The sequence below is a fragment of the Empidonax traillii genome, unplaced genomic scaffold, assembly GCF_003031625.1.
Source record: "Empidonax traillii isolate 1590-97213 ecotype Southwest subspecies unplaced genomic scaffold, ASM303162v1 scaffold23:size2178997, whole genome shotgun sequence".
Lineage (NCBI taxonomy): Eukaryota > Metazoa > Chordata > Aves > Passeriformes > Tyrannidae > Empidonax > Empidonax traillii.
Window position 1 is genome coordinate 556,067 of NW_020955216.1, and position 18,056 is coordinate 574,122.

General features: G+C 38.9%; 2 protein-coding genes across 4 annotated transcripts in view; one reads left to right on the forward strand and one right to left on the reverse strand.

Annotated features, from left to right (window-relative positions):
• The window catches only part of PHKB (phosphorylase kinase regulatory subunit beta), a 69,375-nt gene extending 62,215 nt beyond the window's left edge, over positions 1 to 7,160 (reverse strand). The window contains exons 1-3 of one of the 3 annotated variants that reach the window (XM_027902853.1): positions 6,955 to 7,072; positions 4,430 to 4,524; positions 282 to 299 (exon numbers count right to left, since the gene is read on the reverse strand). In XM_027902853.1, coding sequence (XP_027758654.1) covers positions 282 to 299; positions 4,430 to 4,484 — 73 coding nt within the window. In that variant the 5' untranslated portion in view covers positions 4,485 to 4,524; positions 6,955 to 7,072. Of the gene's footprint in view, positions 1 to 281; positions 300 to 4,429; positions 4,525 to 6,954 lie in introns of all 3 variants that reach the window. The other 2 variants (XM_027902861.1, XM_027902868.1) reach the window with 2 other exon arrangements.
• Positions 7,161 to 7,187: 27 nt separating this feature from the next.
• The window catches only part of ITFG1 (integrin alpha FG-GAP repeat containing 1), a 69,173-nt gene continuing 58,304 nt past the window's right edge, over positions 7,188 to 18,056 (forward strand). Inside the window, exons 1-6 of the mRNA XM_027902882.1 lie at positions 7,188 to 7,422; positions 11,115 to 11,187; positions 12,565 to 12,710; positions 14,356 to 14,413; positions 15,012 to 15,086; positions 17,213 to 17,307. Of these exons, the coding sequence (XP_027758683.1) occupies positions 7,215 to 7,422; positions 11,115 to 11,187; positions 12,565 to 12,710; positions 14,356 to 14,413; positions 15,012 to 15,086; positions 17,213 to 17,307 (655 nt within the window). The 5' untranslated portion in view covers positions 7,188 to 7,214. The remainder of the gene's footprint in view (positions 7,423 to 11,114; positions 11,188 to 12,564; positions 12,711 to 14,355; positions 14,414 to 15,011; positions 15,087 to 17,212; positions 17,308 to 18,056) is intronic.

Here is an 18,056-nt window from a genome sequence, read left to right on the forward strand (position 1 = left end):
ATATGCAAAGGAAAAAATCTTCAGGAAGTCACTTCCTGCATAAAAAGTAGCAAATTTATGAGAAATATTCACTTAATAGAATTTCAAAGGCAAAATAAAGATTCTCTTAGATTTGTTAACTGTATAACACATGCATAGTACACCATCCTTCCACATTCACTTCTTGCAGACTGTTAATCCCAGTATTGCACCAGGAAACACAGCTGAGTATTCACAGGCACACACACATATACACAAGTCAAAAGTTCCTAAAGTGAAATTGTTCTAATTTACATACTTACCAGACAATGTGTGACCCTCTGTGGCCAACAGAGAAACAAAATAATGTTATCAAGAACAAAAAGAATATTCTTCTATTTCAGAGCATTCAAAGATTTCAACTTGGAGCAGAAAGAAGATTGAACAGAAAAAAAGAGCATGAAAATGGTAAAGCACCATCGTCTACAAATTACATTATTTTAGACGTTTGAAACTTTACTAACAGAACTATATTAAAACAGCCAGAGTAGAATGTTAATGAAACAAAAAGCTAAAAATTTGACTACAGAAAAATAGTTTTATTCCTAGCAAGTATTCCTTAAAATAACTCCTACTATAAGTAGGAGAACTTGTTTAAATCAAACTTTTCCACACATTCTTCATTAATGCCCCATGAGCACCTATACAGTTTATGTTTTGCTTGGGTGTCTACAGCATTCTCCTGGAGAAATCATGAGGTAAATTATGTTTCATTGCTATCACAACCTAATCAAAAACAAGGAGCAGCCAGGACAAACCCAAAGTTGCTCCTTCCTTGTGGTTTGGAGTGAGCCCATAACAAAGTCCAAGCTATTTTTAGGATGGCTAAAAAAAGTCTTCCCAAATCTATTTAAGAGTTCATTTCAGCAAGACTAAAACACGCCTTAGAAAGCTATTTCAAATTACATATTTAAAATAGGTTTTCAAACTGAGAAAAAAAAAAAAAAAGACAAAAGCAAGACTGCAACACTCTAAACATAACAGAATGACATGTGCAAAGAGTTCCCTGGAGGTCTTGGGCTGTGTGTTGGCATTCAGAAGAAACAGGACGAGCCCATTAATTTTAAATACTGTTTTTCATAAATATATCACTTCATTGTAACCACACAGTGTGGGTTTTATTGTAGGTAAATAAGTACATATACTAGGAAGTAACAAAACCCCCTATTTTGTTGATTTAGTATTTCCTCAGCTGCCCAACAGTGTAACAACCCCATCCAACATTTAAATGGGGTATGTGGGAGTTCAGCTCTTCTTCCACAATAAATGCAGCGTGCCCATTATTTCCTCACACCACAAGTGGATTGCTGCAAGGCAGTAACTACTTCACAATCAGAGAAAAAACCGATAGGAAATTAAAGTACTGCTTCCTGCACTAATATATTTCACGTCTGATAAGAGAACACCAAAAATCTTATCCCAAGTCCAATTAAATCCCTGTCTCTCTTCAGATGCTGCACTGACTAAATACCCTATATCCATATTCTGAATGAAAATTAACCCCCTTTTATTTCCTACCATTTAGGGTTTCCAGAGTAATATGATTTCACCAATCTTCAAGTTGAAGAATTACTAAAAAGGACAGAAACTTCCTTTCAAAGTATTAGGGAGCAGGAGGAAATATCAAACAGCCCAATAACTGATGACAAACACATCAAACACTAGTGCAGAACTAAAGCAATAATAAACAGACATGGTATTTCTGACTTAGTTAAGACAGAAAAAAGTATAAGAAAACCTTATTGAGTAGATGAAACTGAAATGTGCAATTCCAGGGAAAAAATCACAATTTAATTATCTCTTCTAAGCAGAATATAAAACTGAAGGAAATTTAGGAAAGCTCTCCAAGGTAAGCTATTAGCAGTGTAAATACCTATGTATATACAACCTCTGGAGGCTGAAAATATTATGTCATCCTGATATTAAAGTATTTTCCCATCCACCTCATTTTTATTCCATTTATATTTGAGATTAGCATTAATTGCTCTTCAGGGAAGAGCTATAAACTGTCTAGGTGTTTAGATTTAGAAGCTATGGCCAACACAGCTTTTAAACAACTCTGCTCCTAAATTTGTTTACACAGAAGATTTGAACACCCACACACTCTTGAAAATGGCAGCAATTGGGGATATTAAAGAAAAAGAGACATCAGAATAGAATTCTGGACCAAAGCTATGGATAAAGATTTGTATATTTCAGCAAGGAGGGTTTATTCAAATTTTTCAAAGTATAGAATTAAAACAAACACTGCCCTGAAGTTTAATCACAAATAAATGGAAGCACCATGTCAAGAACTTTATTTGCAATATTTCGCGTGCCAGAAGAACAAAAGAAAATGTTAATGTGCATAATTAAATCAGGACAGGCCAAAGGAAAAAAGCTGAGAATACAAGATTTCTTTCTAGATTTGATGAGAATCAAACTGACCACAGCCTTTAACGTGACACTAGTTCTGGATGTAATCCAACACTTGAGACAGCAACAAGTTCTGGATCTCAGATCACTGTAGCTCTCATTACCCACCATTAGTATGGGCAATTACTTCTTCACATTATAGAAGTCACTGGGACCAATGAGGATTTTATGTCTTCTCACAACAAAGTTTAAGAAATGATATCACATGGGGATTTTTAATCACTACATACAGGAGGAAACTCACAGCTGACCCTGCTTTGATCAAGAGGCTGGAGTAGACGACGTCCTGACAACCCTTACAAACTGAACTGTTCTACAGTCCAATGAAAACAGGGTAAGGAAACACAAGAAGAGCTTGGAGAGGAAGATGCAAAAGGTATCAAAGTATTCTTCTGCCTGAATAGACAGTAGGAGTAAGCACAAGGTACAAATTGTTATGTAGGTTGAGTGATCATAACAATACAGGTAAAAAGGAGTGAAATCCTGTAATAGCATTGAAATAGCACTGAAGTGAAAAAGCTTCTAAACTATCATTTAGCCCAAAAAAATCATATATTAGACAGTGCATGTAATTCAACTAGTGTTTAACAGAATCAGAGAATATCCTGAGTTGAAAGGGATCCACAAGGATCACTGAAGTCCAGCTCCTGGCCCTGCACAGGACAACCCCAGGAATCCCATCATGCGCCTGAGAGCATTGTCCAAATGCTTCTTGAGCTCTGGCAGCCTTGGGGCCGTGACCACTGCACTGGAATCCTGTTCAGTGCCCGACCACCCTCTAGGGAAAGAATCTTTTCCTGATATCCAACCTAAACCTCCCCTGACACATTCCTGCGGGTGCTGTCACTGATCATCAGAGAGGAAAAAGAAAAAACATACGCACCAATTTATTTTGTCCCTTCTCTATTTCCTAATCATCTGAAGTCACTTCTCTCTACAGTATATTATACTTAATGGAAATCACTGATTTCAGGATTTACAGTAAATAACAACACACAGGAGCTACTGAACACCAGGAATAAAATCCTGACCATTGTGCCAGTACACAGGAGCTTCACATAACCACAATGCCAAAGTCCACCACACAAGCCTTGTAAATGACACAAGCAAGGCAGGAAACCACTCAAGATATTCAAGGCAGGCACTGCCATTTCTGAGAACTCAAACCAATAGCTCTTAAAACTACTAAAAATGTTTATTAACAGAAACTTCAAGTATCAGTACAATAATTAGGAAAGAGTAATTATTTTTCTTACAATGTCAATATTTGACATGTTCTTTGAGGTCAAGGGAGGTGAAACAGAAATGGCACAGGCAGGGGAGGGAAGTCCAAGTGACTCAGCGTGGCAAGAGACAGCTGAAATCCCCTCACCTGGTTCCCTTCACTAGCACTTAAACTGCTTCTGTATTTCAAGAAGGACTGCACAAGAGTCCTGTACAGCCTTCCCCTACCAGCTGGTTTCACATAGGGATACATCTGTCCCCTGTCAAACTCCTTTCAAAATAGAATAATGGCCTTGACAACTGCCCTAGGACTGTAGTTTCTGTTGTACCTGAGGAGAAGCTGTGCCAGGGAGTTTTCTTTTGCTTCCACCTAATTTCCAAAAGTCAAGATTTGTAACAATGACTGACTTACTGAAAATCTTACTTCTTACCTCTAAACCAGTCACACTGGGGCTTTTTAGAACCCAATTCTAAACACCATTCTTAGGGCATCTTTCATATGACCATCATCTTACAGGAGAAATTTCAGTTCAGAGATTATTACACAGAGATACTGACAGGAACACAGAACAGGAAGATTTGACAGTAGATTTCAATCCAAGAATATTCCAAGTTTTGGAAAATTTCACTGAAAGAGTTCAAATTTTTAAGTTCTACTGTACAGTGCTAAAAATGTGCTAGCACAAAACATTGCACAAAACACAAAACACAATTATTTTTTGTTGAATTAAATAGCCACAAACAAAAACAAAACACAGAACTGCACACTTACCAAATTTTAAAAAAGCATGCGCAGAGGAGGCTCTGTCATCATCCAAATTGGCCATTTCAAATTGGTGCAGCTAATCACAAACGTCTCAGGCTAAGCTACAGCAATTTTCAAAATTGTTTAGTAAATGTTAAAGGCAACCAGCATTAAATTAAGTGAAAGCAATGTTAGTGGAGTTATTAACATGACAGAGTGCACAGCACAAGGTTTCATTTCATCTTATGTTTCCTTCTTATATGCTGACCTCTTGGTTTCATTATGCTTTTGCTTCCATCAAACCTATTTGAGTAAAAGGACATAGTCTACAAAAAGTCTATTTTTTTTGGATATTTGACATTAGCTTTGTTATTTTATAGGAAATTTGCTACTAACATCAAGAGGTGATAAATAAAATCTGATATATTTCAAGATTAAACAAAAATAATTATTTAACTAGTCCATACAGAAGTGTTAAGTAATAGTAAGCACAGAGAGCTACAGCTCTGCTTGTGCACAGTGCTGTTTTTATCCCATGGGAAATCTACACCAGGGTGTTTCTTGCAGACATATATATAACTTATGGCACTTAATATCTCAGTTATTTGAGGTAAAACATCTTCCACTTTGGAACATACAATAAGAAAACAGTGTTTGTAATTATGATGCCAAGTTTTTCCAAATCTTTAAAGAAGTTTATGTTTTTTACAGTAACTAAAATTTCAGGGGGTTCAGATCAGTCAACTCCTGAATATCTTTATAATCTAGTCCTAATCAGAGGATCCTAATCATTTGTTGCTAAAAAATGAAACAGTATTTTATTGTTCAAGGAAGAGAAATAAAAAATTCTCAATAAAATTTGGCTTTACTGGCAACAATGTAATCCATAATTTAATATACATAAACATGAAGATACAGATTACCTCCTACAGGATTGGGTCTTAAATGACACATTGATGTTGGCTATAAAACATGAATCACTCGTGCAGTTCAGGCACATGGGTCTATACTCCATCTGTACTCTGTCTTATCCAAGCACTACACTAGGAAAATAATAAACCCAAACAAAACAGGGCTGTTTGTGAGCTGGGACTCTCCGGCACAGGCCTCAGCCAAACCAGACATGTATGGGGGAGTTTCAGACACTTTCTATGATTATCCCAACCATGACTCCTTCTGAAAGGGCCAGAAAGGAAACAGAAGAGCTCTGAAGATTACATAAATTTTAACATACTTATAAAGATACAGCAGTAAACTTGAAAAACAAGAACATGATTTTTAGTTTTAGATACGAATGTTACCTGAAAGATTATACATTAAATTTGATCTTTAAATCAACTTTATTATTAGAAGAACTTTTCAACTAAAATAATGTTTATTTCTTGACTAATTTTCTCCAGTTATGATATAAAACTCTATGAACAAATCTCTAGACAAAATTTCTATGCACAGGGAACAACAATAATCTGTCACTGCAAAGGAGTCACTTTTTATACATTTAACAACAAAGTCGCCTGCAGCAGCAGTAAATACTCAAGCATTTACAACCACCCAAATGCCTTCTGCAGCCACAGGGCCTGAACCTGCAGGGGGAATCCCAAAGTTCATGTGCTGCTGTGGGGCTTGGGGTTCACACACTTCAGACATGCAGGCTCCACACTTGATTTTCTAGAGCTCTATGGCTACACTTGTCAATCAGCTGTCAGGTAACAGCACTCTGTTAATAATCATAATCTGCCACAATGTAACAACTCTTTCAGTGGAGTCTCTTAATCACGGAACTTGCAAATCAATACTATATATACACTGAACTTTTAAAGCCAAATGAATCAGACCAGCCTTTAAACAATCCTTTAGAGACCTCATAAAGCCCCATCTTCTTTTCGCACTGTCTGATCAGTCATTAACACAACAAAACCAACCAAACATGCAAGTAAGTAAATAACAATTGAGTTTTATAAGCATATATGGTATATAAATAAACACCACAGGGATCTTCTGGAAAACTGCTTCCATTTAGAACAACTAAAGCCCTACTAAGACTGTATTTTACTTTGAAAAAGTAATTTTAAAAACTACTTTTTTGAACTTTGGAAATGCAAGCCAACTCGGTAAATATTGCCCTTCCATTTAGGTCAGAATGGAGCTGCCACGTAGTCCAAGTCTAGAACAAGAAATCCTCATGCCATAAAACAGTTACCTTTATCCAAGGGAAACCTGTCAAAAACTATTACCCTTTTTTTTTTCCTAAATACTTCATCTTTTTGACGGTTTTATATAACTGCAGCAATAAATACTCCTCTGAGCAGCTGCCTGTGCAGCTGTGGGGCCAAGTGACACCTGAGCAGTACCTGGGGCTGTGCCCTGCCAAGGACACGGGCTGAGGATCCCGGGAGCACCTGGTGTTCCAGGTGTCCCTCTCACAGCCAGGAGGGGCAAACACGGCCCGGGATGGGCCAGGAGCGGGGGCAGGAGGGTGGGAAGCGGGGTGGTGAGTGACGGGAGCGAGCGGGACCCGCGCAGCTCCTCCCGGGCGAGCCAAGAGGTCAGACCTGAGCGCTTGGAGCGGGCGCGCAGCTCCAGCACCTTCCAGCTCACATCGGCCATGTGAGAAGCCGCCGCCGCCGCCGCCATCCCGGCGAGGTCGCGGCGGTCGGTCCGGGATGGCCGGGCGGGTTTCCCTGGATCGCCCCTGGATCGCGCCGTAAAGCGGCTCGCGCAGGCTCCGCCGGCGCTGCCGCAAACCGCGGGCCGGCCGGGCCGGGCCCGCCCCCGCCACCGTCAGAGCGCGGGCGGGGCGAGGCCGAGCGCGATGGGGGCCCGCGGGCCGTGCCCGCCGCTGGCCCCGCTGCTGGTCCCCGTGGTGGTCCCGGCGCTGGCCCTGCTGGCCCTGGCGGGGCCCGCCCGCGCCCTGCAGAATGTCACGGCGCAGCTCTTCGGGCCCGAGGCCCACGGAACGCTGGCGGCCTTCGGAGACTTCAACTCGGACAAGCAGACGGACCTGTTCGTGCTGCGCGGCGGTGAGTGCGCCGGGCCGGGAGCGCCTGCGGTCCCTGCCCGTGTCCGGGCTGCTCCCCGTCCCCTCCCGGGCAGCCCCGCGATGCCGCCGCCCTCCTGCCTCGGCCCCCCGCGGCTCGGGGAGAGGCAGCAGGTGCCTGTGTGACTGCGGCCGTCTCGGTGCCTGGCGGGAACGGAGGGGCTTTCCCGGTAAGAGCTGGCCCTTGAGGAGCAGGCGATGGACTCGATGATCCCTGCGATCCCGCGGGCTCTGTGGGTCACGGGTTGCTCGTTGTCTCCCCCAGCACGGCCTGGGTGCCGGGGGCTGCCCCCCGTGTTGCTGAGGGCCGTCGCGCTGGTGTTCGCACGATGAAGTTGACGTTTGCTTTGCTCCTGACATAATTCCTGCGTGGAAAAAAGGTGTTTTCAGTTTGTTCTGAAGTATGGGTGTGTACAGGGCAAGACACTTTTCTTTAAAGTTGAATTTATGGTTTTGAAAGAATTGGCATTAATTTCTCCTCTAGCATGGTCACAGATTGGATTTTCGCTCCTACTTTCACAGTATTTTGGGAAACACAGATGAACATTTCGCAGATGTGAGGAGGATAAATTGCACGTTATCCTACCTTAAAGTGGCAAGGTAGAGAAATTTGTTTCTCACAGCCACAAGTCACCTGCCATGAGTTTTTGCTTAGGCTTCACATATGGTGAGACCCCAAATGAGAGCTTATTTTCAGTGGTCAGTGTTATTTGCAGATATTAGTCTTGGATTATCTTCCTTGCTTGAAGCAACAAGTTAAGATACTAAATTTATTCTCTGATTCACCTTTTTTATTCCTTCAATCTCAGAAATGTTTCTCTAAGTAGCTTTGGTAAAGCATGAGTGACTTTCCCATCTAGTTGAGTTACTGAAGTGCATAGTTCCTTGAAAATACTCCACTGACTCATCTACTGAAAAAAATAGTTAGATTTAAAATGAATGTCCATGATAAGAGGTTTAATTTTTACTTTCTTATCCTTCAGATGAATGCATATAAAAATGCGAATAGGTATAAGTTTTAGAAATAAGATTCATGGTTTCTTTGTGTCTGCACAGCAGCCCTTGCTAAATCACTTTCCTATGTGACACTTAGTGTAAAAATCAGCCTGAAATAACCTGCCTGAAAAAATTATTTTTCATAAGTTAAGTCCTGACAAAAAGTAAATAGGAAAATTTACAGAATACCTTCAAAACAAAAGGTAATAGTTCTAAACAGTAGGATTCTAAATAGTAGAATGAACAGCAGCCAATTGTAAATAGTGTGAGGAAATGAGCATTGGAGATAATATTGCACTTTGAGCAACAGGGATGGGGTAAAGCAGCCCAGTCCTAATAATTGTGGCCCTTAATAAGGGAATGGGGATGATATCTTGACCCTTTTTTTCTAGATTTATATTACTGTTCTGACCTTGCATTCCTTCAGTTGAAGGAGAGTAGTGTTCAATATGCTCAGATACATGAATGAAAATCAGGTTGTACTCACAGCTTTGGGACAGAGAGCAAACGTACTGAACATAAGAAGTAATCTAGATCCAGAAGTGTCTCACTGCAAGACTTGTTAAAATTACCAGCGGACCCTGGTTTTAGTCACTTTGAAACTAGAAATATACAAATAAATGGAATTGTGCATATGCTTACCTGTTTTATAAGGCTATACATGAAACAGGAATAAGTGGGGAAGCTCATGCTGTTTGCTTGTTCAACCTACCACATTCTAGTTTTGTTTGATGCCTCTTCTAGTAGTACTGGTGCAGTGAGTGATCATTCCTTTATTCACCTTCTGCATTTCATTAGGGAATTTTGAAAACTTCTATGGTATTCTCACAGCGATATTCAGCCCAAAGGCCTCTAATCTCTGTAATTGCTGTTTTTTATTGAAATTGTTCTTGGTTTTCACACCCTCTGATGTATTTTTTTCCTTTCTTCTTGTCCTCTCATCTCAGAAAGAATACAGAGCTGCAAACAGCACCTAGGATGTGTGCACTGTGGATTGATGTAGTGGCATAGTGATTCTGTTTTCTGTTCGTCTAATAATTTCCAGTAGTTTGTTTTGGCTCTTGATGAGCACTGAGCTGAAATTTTCATAAATCTACCTTTAGTGACCACAGAATCTCACTTCTTAGTGGTAGAAATGACTTGGAACCTGGTATGTGTAAAAACACATTTGCTTCTCCATCGTCATCATTACTTTACCAAAGAGATGATAACAAGGCAGGTGAGAGCGTAGTGTGAAATGGGAATTACAAGTTTTAGCAGGCAGCCCACAGGTTTATTGTCCAAGGCTGAGCAGCCAGCAGGTTTCTGCAGCTCGCTATGTGCCAGCTCCTTCACTCAGCGGTGCAGCTCGGGCATCACTGACTTGCCAGATGGGACTGTGCTGGTCCCCCCAGTTCTTTCTGAAAGGATTTGTTTTCATTTACTCATTTGTTGGTGTATTCTTCTCTTAAGTGGGGGAGCCCCTGGTGGTCTAGTGGTTAAGGATGCGGTGCTGTCACTGCCGAGGCCCGGGTTCGATTCCTGGTCAAGGCCTCTCCCTGGGCAGATGGAGCTTGTTAGCCCTGGAAGGCAATCCATCTACGTCCTGAGGACCTCGCTGCCACCGTCCAAGCTCACTTGGCCCTGGCAGATGAACCTTAGGATTAAAGGGTGGATTCAGTTCCGCGCACACTGTGTCTCACCTAAAGTGCAAAGACCTTCCCTGGTTCTTCATTCACGAAGCCTGGCCATTATTATTACTTCTCCTAACTAGGTTTATGGCAATTACCTTTTTTCTTCCCTAGTGAGGTAGGTTGTATTCTGCTATTCCACAGCTGTGGACTTTGCCACACAATGATGCTCTTGAAAAATGCTGTGGTAGCTCCAGTTTGGAACCATAGAATTATTTTTTATAGGCAACCCAGTTCTTGCAGTTTGGGATGCTACAGGTGTGAAGAAAAGAAAGAAAAAATACAATTGTTTTACTATGAACTGTTGTTTTAATTGCAGAAGTAAGTGCGTCTGTAGTGTGGTTTACTGACTGAAACATTTTATTTCATCATTTAGTTTAAAATTCTTCTTTTTCTTCCCCAAATTTCAATTATTTCTGCAACATAAAATATGGACTTTTATTTAGATATTCCAGAAATAATGAAATGATACTTGCTTGTATCATTGACTCTAAATGAGGAAATGCTGCAGGGAACCAAGTAACTTCTGAGTTTCACTGAAAGTGCTTTGGCAGCTGATTTGGGAAAGCAGTATCAGATCCTGCTACATCAGAGATAGTATTAAAAGAGTTCACTTTAAAGCTTTAGTTATTTGTGTGGAGCTGGTGCCTATTACTTCTCCACATGTAATGTTTCTTAACTCATTACAGGAAGTTTTAATTTAAGCGATGTGATAACAATAGCAGAGAGAACGTTCTAATACTAAACCCCTTAAGAAGGGGTGTCATCACTAAGGAATATTCTTGGTGTTAACATTCCTTTGAGATGCAATTGGCTTCATAGGGTGTGTTGAAGAAGTTCTCCTTCTGCTTCCTTTTGAGTGAGGATGAAGTACTGGTATGGGAAGGCTTTCAAAGTTTTTGCTGCTGGGAGGAATGGGTATCTGTGGCATAGTTGTTTACATGCTGGGTTTGTATGTAAACCATTTACAGTCTTCTTCCATTATTCATCATCTCCCTTGCTTCCACAGGAAATGAGTTGGTTATCTTCCTGGCTGACCAGAAGGAACCCTACTTCAAGCCCCGTGTTAAGTTACCAATGAAGTAAGTACTGCTATTCAACACTGAGAAAATGTAGGTGGCTGTTTTTCTTGCAGGTGCCCCTCTGCAATCAGTGAGAATGTTATAGAATTGTCTGTGCTGCTGTTATCTGTTTGACTTATTCAGCTTGCCCTTAGAGCTCCAATTCTTTGGCCAGTTTCCTGATTAATTTCCTGATATATTTTTGATTTGATTTCTTTGGATTGTGTTGGTCAGATGACAGTTTGTGGAGGTGACTTTTGTCATTCATGTTCTTTACTAATAGGTGTGACTTCCCACTCCCTTATGGAATCTTTATTCTTTGGGGGTTTTTGTCCTCAAATTAGCATTTAAAATACCCATATGTTAAAATATTTTTGTAGCTGATTTGGATTTTCAGGATTTTATTCCCTAGTAAAATAAACTATCATTTCATATCATGTGTTAAGTCTTTGTGGCAGGTAGTTCTGGTCTCAGTCCCAAGACATGTTTTCAGGGAAATTCACCTAGTTACTGTAGCTACTAATGGAATCCAGCCTGTATCATCTGCTTTAGGAGAGATATGAAGAATAGTGTTCTGGTATTTCTATCTAGAGATCTACTCCTTTATTGAGTTCAAATGTGGCTTTTAAAAAGGCATCAATTTTTAATAAATGTAAAACAATCTGTTTATGTACGTATATACGCATAATTTTAACATCCTGCAATACTGTGATGGTTATTGCTTATGAATCATGCTTATTAATGGTATTATGTTTAAATTGCTGTTTGAGATTAGCTTCATCTTCAGCAGTTCTACATATTTTTGTTTTTCCTTATTCCCTCATGCCTTGGAAGGAGCTAATTTGTTTAGTGCATTAGAAATGATCTGTTTTTAATCCTTAACAGAATGATCAATGGTTGTGTGTGTAAAGCAGAGCCTGAGTAGGTAGCCAAATAAAAGATAGAAAGAACAAACAAATGTAGGGAGGAGTGGTAAGACGTGGCAGAACGTAGAAGGAAATGACAATGTCTTTTGAAAAGTCTCCTTATGTGTCTGAATCCTCCTTTTAAACTGTTCCTTGTTGCTTTATGGAATGCTCATGGAATGCAACCAAAAGATCCTGCTCACTGAAATGCAGTTTTGAGGAGTGGTTCTACAGCAAATGAAGGGTTTTAATGGATCTAGATAGTATTAATGAATGGGATATGGCTGGAGAAAGCCTGATAACTGAAGTTTGGAGTTAAAAACCTCATCTTCCTTAGACAAGGACAGCCTGCCAGAGTTACTTTTGCAATAGATAAGGACTTTATAATAAGCCAGGTTGTTGAAGGATATTACTGTGTTGGGCCAACTAATAATAATTGGGCAAGCCTTTGGACACACAAGTGCTTTGCATTTAATTTCCTTTTGAATTCCAGATCCCTGGGTGTTACCATAACCAGTGTAGTTCCTGGAGATTATGATGGAGATTCCCAAATGGATGTCCTTCTGACTACCCAGGCACAAAGTCATGGCAGAGATGAACTTTCAGTGTTTATTTTCTGGGGACACAACCAAACATTAGGTGAGTTGCTGAGACTGCTCATTAACAGGATTGTTAGACTTGAAGTATTGTCAGCAAGTTACAACTCATTTTACAGTGTAGTGATTTTTACAGCTAAAATAGGGATTAGCAGCTCTTCAGTTTCACACCCTTATATTATCTTGCTCTTAAACTGTATTCAATAATTGATGAAAGAGAACAAAACACACTGTATCATGCAACAGACATAACAAAAAATATTTTAGTTTGGCAGTAACATAATAACTGAAGAGCTTCTTCTCATGGCTTCCCTGTTGTCCATGTCAGCGTCACAAAGATGATCTCAAAAGATTTATCTTCAATTTTAAATGCACAGAGAACTTGGTGTAAACTTTAGTGCATAAACTTTCAAAATAGCACACCTAAACCTACCAACTGTGATATAACACTTATTTCTGTTAAATCAAATCTCTGAAGACAGTGAGACACTAAAGTAGGTATTGGAAGAGAGGTTTCTAGATTGTCTATTGCTGGATGTTTCAAGAAATTTAGAATCAAGATTTCAAGAGTCTCTTAGCTGTGTTCTAGGTATAGCTGATTCTGTCTTTGGGTGGAGTCATGGACTGTGTGAACTTGTGAGGGCTCTTCTGTCTTCTTTTGACTTTTCTAGGAAAGGGTTTTGGGAAGAGTTTAGGGTTTGAGCAAGGACAGATGAGCAAAATAAGATACTCTTCAAATCCACAAAAACTACTGAAGAATAAACACTCTTGCAAACAACTGTGTTATGAAATAGTTACAGATAGGCAAGTGATGGCTTTAGATACCATTGCTTCTGACTTTAATCAGGGGTGAAACAAGGAACCCATGAAAGTGCAATGGATGAAATACTAAGAGAACAGCAGATGTCTCTAGTATTTGAAAGAATATGAATGACTTTAATTAATATATGCTGTGTTGCTTCTGGAAAAACATCTGGAGAGGAATAAATGAGCATTTGAGGCCTGGGAAAGGAGTCAGAGGTTAAAAACTGGGGCAATGGTTGGTATGTAGTGAGGCTACTGAGAAGGTATGTGGTGCCTTCGTGGGTAATAGAAGGGTGACAAGTCAGTAAGAGAGTACTGGTGTGTAAAATGTGGAAATTGTAAAGGGAAACATCGTGGAGAGAGGAGAGAAATAAGGATGGTCTGGCAAGGAGTTTGGATTACAAGTAGAAGTCAGGTGTAAGGTGATAACCTGATTAGGACTTAAAATCCTCACTCCACACTTAGGCACACTACCTCTAATGCTTATTTCAAATACTCAGTGTATATAATTAATGTTTTTTACAGTGGCAAAACATTAAACAGAAGTCAAACATACAGTGTCAATTTTTAGCCTGTCTTCATCCCAGCTATTGCAGATTTCGTGTCTGCATGCTTGCAGTCGTGCATAGAAATAGATTTCACTAAGATCTATTTAGAATGATTTGTTGAAGAGTTCAGTGAAGAGAGAAGAAACTTCAGTATTTTAACTGTAACTTTCCTGCAGATTTTCAAGAAGCCATTTAGTCGTTTATACTCAACGGTTCCTGATGTTTTTAATCATAAAATTCATGGTTGTAAATTAATGGAATAATTATGTCTTAGTTGAAAATGCAAATGTCACAATATATTGGTAATTGAATCAAGTTAATATTTTCTGTTTTCAGATCTTAACCATAGAACTATGTTAAATAAGACTTTTCACGATGAACCTCTAGTAATGGAGTAAGTATGACCTACTTTTTTTTTAAAAACACAATTATAGTGGTGACTAAGAGCCACTTAAATGTATTTTAATGCTAAAATTTGAAACAGATGCCCTTTATGCCCTTTAAGAGCAGGATGGTTTGTGTAATGTCAACTGATCCAACTAAAGATGAAGAACCATAACACTCATCTTTATAAATTCCTATGTGTTATATCATCCTGGCAATAATAACTACATGAGCTTTTAATTTTTTTAATTTCAGTACTCAAATTTATGCAGAAAAAGGAGCCATTCATTTTTTAGTGAATTTTATAAAGCAAAAACCTTGCTGGCTCATCAGACTGAGCAAATATCCCCTTCATAATGTACTTGCCTCTGTGTGAAATGCTGAACAAAAGCAGGGGTGGGAAATAGAGCTGGAAAGCCAAACCCACTGAAAGATATTTACTGCTCCCAGCAGCTCAGACAGGAGCCAAAATTCAGTCCGGTCTGTGCAGCTGAGAGTCCTGCGTTACTTGGTGGGAAAATGCTGTCCAAGTACAGGTTGACTTAAGAACAGTTAATTTGAACTCCTGTAATGACTGAGATGATTCTGAAATTGTTTCCCATTTTCAGCTTTAACGGAGACTTGATTCCTGATGTCTTTGGTGTCACCAGCGATTCAAACAAGCCACAGATACTGATTGGCGGGTGAGCTCCGGGGTTGTTCATTAGCCTCTGATAGAATTTTCTCTCGATTGTGAAAGAATGTGCTCAAAATATAACAGAACTATTTTTAGGTGAAAGTTGTATTATAAATGTCAAAAACAGTCTTTTTATGTGTTTGGTTTTTTTTTTAAACTATTCTCTCTTGACTGACAATGAATGAATGGAAAAATTAGAAACAGAAACAGAACTTACGGGGTTTTTAGAGGATTGGACCTTTAAATTCGTTACTTGAAGAAATTTGCATCTTGTAACTTGTATTTTGCAGCTTTTAAGTGGAACTATTAGGGTTATCCTTAATGGTGTTCAGTAACATTAACAAAGAATCTTGCAACTCTGTGTGTTTGAGAAGAAATCCAAGTTGGTGTCACAGCTTCTTTAGCTTTGCATACAATCAGTCCTTAAGTTTATTTTGAAAGAAAGAGTGTATTAAAAAGTCTTTGCATTCCTATGTGGTTTTCTTCAGCGGAGAAATGAATGAAACCATTTCTCTGTCTATGGCAGCACCATACCAGCTTTCTATCCTGCTTCCCCATGTCCCTTAGAAATGTTTAAATAAGGCTTTCCTCACACACCCCATCAGTGAGTTTAACAAATCTATACCTGTTGTTCCTAACTGGCTATTTTCCTTCCATTGGAGATGATTCAGAAGTGATGTAGGGTAAATAACCTTTAAATGTGTAAATGGAAATGATACCCTTCCTGGCAATATGGTTTTGATAATAAATCCCAACTTGAATTTTATCACCCTACTTTTGTTTAAATTAATGGCTTATGAAACAGATTTCAGAATCACAAGGATGTTTCTGAACCCTTTGAAATGATTATATATTGAAAAATTATATGAACTCTTGAAGATATGGAGAAGTGGAAAAGATTTGTTTCATTTTGTTGAAGAAATCCTTTCAGTAGCATTAGCATACAAATAAACTTACTCATTGTAGCTCAGAATAAGACTGAGTGCTATAGATAATAGCATAAGCCATGGCTTCTACATGGATAACAGCTTTATGTCATCTGCTTAGAAAAGCATTTTTCCATTTGTAATCTAAAATTTATTCTAGAGCTGTATAGCTAACTTCCCTGGCTGCTTTCAAAAATGAATACACAGAAAAACCTAGAGAAAATGTTTAATTATTTCTTCAAGATTACGTGATGCATTTGAACATTTCTAAGATTCCAGTTGTGATCCCTGGGAAGTCATCAGAGCCTTATTTTTTTGCTTAACATAAAATGAGTCACAGAAGATAAGGACTTCAGTAAAATGGATGTAACGTCACTGGAATAAAAAAAATTATTCTAGGCATAGTAATATCACTGTCCTGCTGGTGTATGGTGCATATTGAGATTTTTCAGAGTGTGTTAGCTAATGGTTCTGAAAGCAGCATACCAGTGATTCAGCAATGATGACTTCTGAAGGATTTGTTGCATTTCAAATCGTTGCTAATAGAGAGGTTTGATGGAAGTTAATTCATTTTTAGAGCAGAAACCAGCAGGGCATGTATGTTTATAAATAAATAAATAGAAGTATCACCTGCTTGGTAAATAACATCATTGGCCTGTAGTCCATCATAATGTGAGAGTTTAATTCATGTGTTGATTTTGAAGTGATTTGAAATAACGTGCATTTCCATGCAGCAGGTATGAGCTGCTGTAGCAGCATGTGAACCCTTTTGCTCATGTTTATTAATCAGAGGCTACATTCCAGAAGTACTTCCAGAATTAAAACTGCTAGAGGAAACTGTCCCAGGAAGGGCAGGAATCAGTGACTCAGGATTTACAGTTCAAGCCTAGGCACTAATTAGCACTTTGTGGGTGGTGATACTTTTCTGTGGAGGAAAAAAAAAAAAAAAAAAGGAAGTTGCTTTAGAAAGTTAATAAAATTGAGCTGGAGCCCCTGTGCTGTGAATCATCCTTCACAGAACCTTTCAAGCAATTACTCTTAGTTACTTGGTATATTGTAAGCTAAGTAGTAATTTTATCTTGGTATTAGGAGAACATGCTTTCTGTCCAATTTTATTTAAAGTTTCTCCATTTTTTAAAGCTATATTATCATGATTAACAGTCCCCGCACATTGCTGAAATGTATTCCTTTCTCTTCCTGTCTGTAGGAATTTGTCATGGCATGCTGCTCTGGAAACTCAGAGTAAAATGTATATACCACACTCCCATGCTTTTATAGATTTAAATAAGGACTTCACTGCTGGTAAGTCATAAAAGTGTTAAATACCTTCCTAAAAATATTCATCAGTAAGTATACAATGTAATGTGTTGCTATTTCCTTTGGTAATTATGTGAATTTGCTACTTCTAATTTCTTTTTAAATTATTTTAGTATCTAGAATTTAAAAATTCTGGGTTTAAAAAACTACTTTCAAAATTAATAGCCTAATAAAGTTTTCTACTTCTTGCTGATGCTCAGCGCTAATGCTTGTTGTGATTAATGTTGTGTTCATCATTAAAGCCTCGTTTCCTGCTCTTCACAGTGCTGTACTCTGCTGTTCAGCTGGCAGTGGATCAGGGCTGCATTTTCTTCATCTCGAGTCTGAAAACAGTTTGATAGTTTGATGCAGGAGAATGTTTTCAAGACCAGACTTACAATTTTTCTTTAAGATTTCAATATGACTTTTTTCTGGTCTGTTGTAGTTGGTTCTATCACTGATGGAGTAAATGGCACATCATTCTTGTATCACTATATGAGCAATCCTGTAACCTGTTCAGAGCTCAGAGTTCAGGGCTGAGCACTGCAGACAATGTTTCTTGTGGTAGATAAACTATATTCTTCCTTCATTTTCTTTGGGGGCTTGGGGGTTTCCTTTTGTGATTGCAGTTCATTTACCATGATGAATCTATTTCGTACTTACATACTCTTTCATACCTCCAAGCACATTTAAATATCATGCTAAACACACTAAATGAATTCTGAATTGTTTTGCTAGATGTGCAATGGACATCA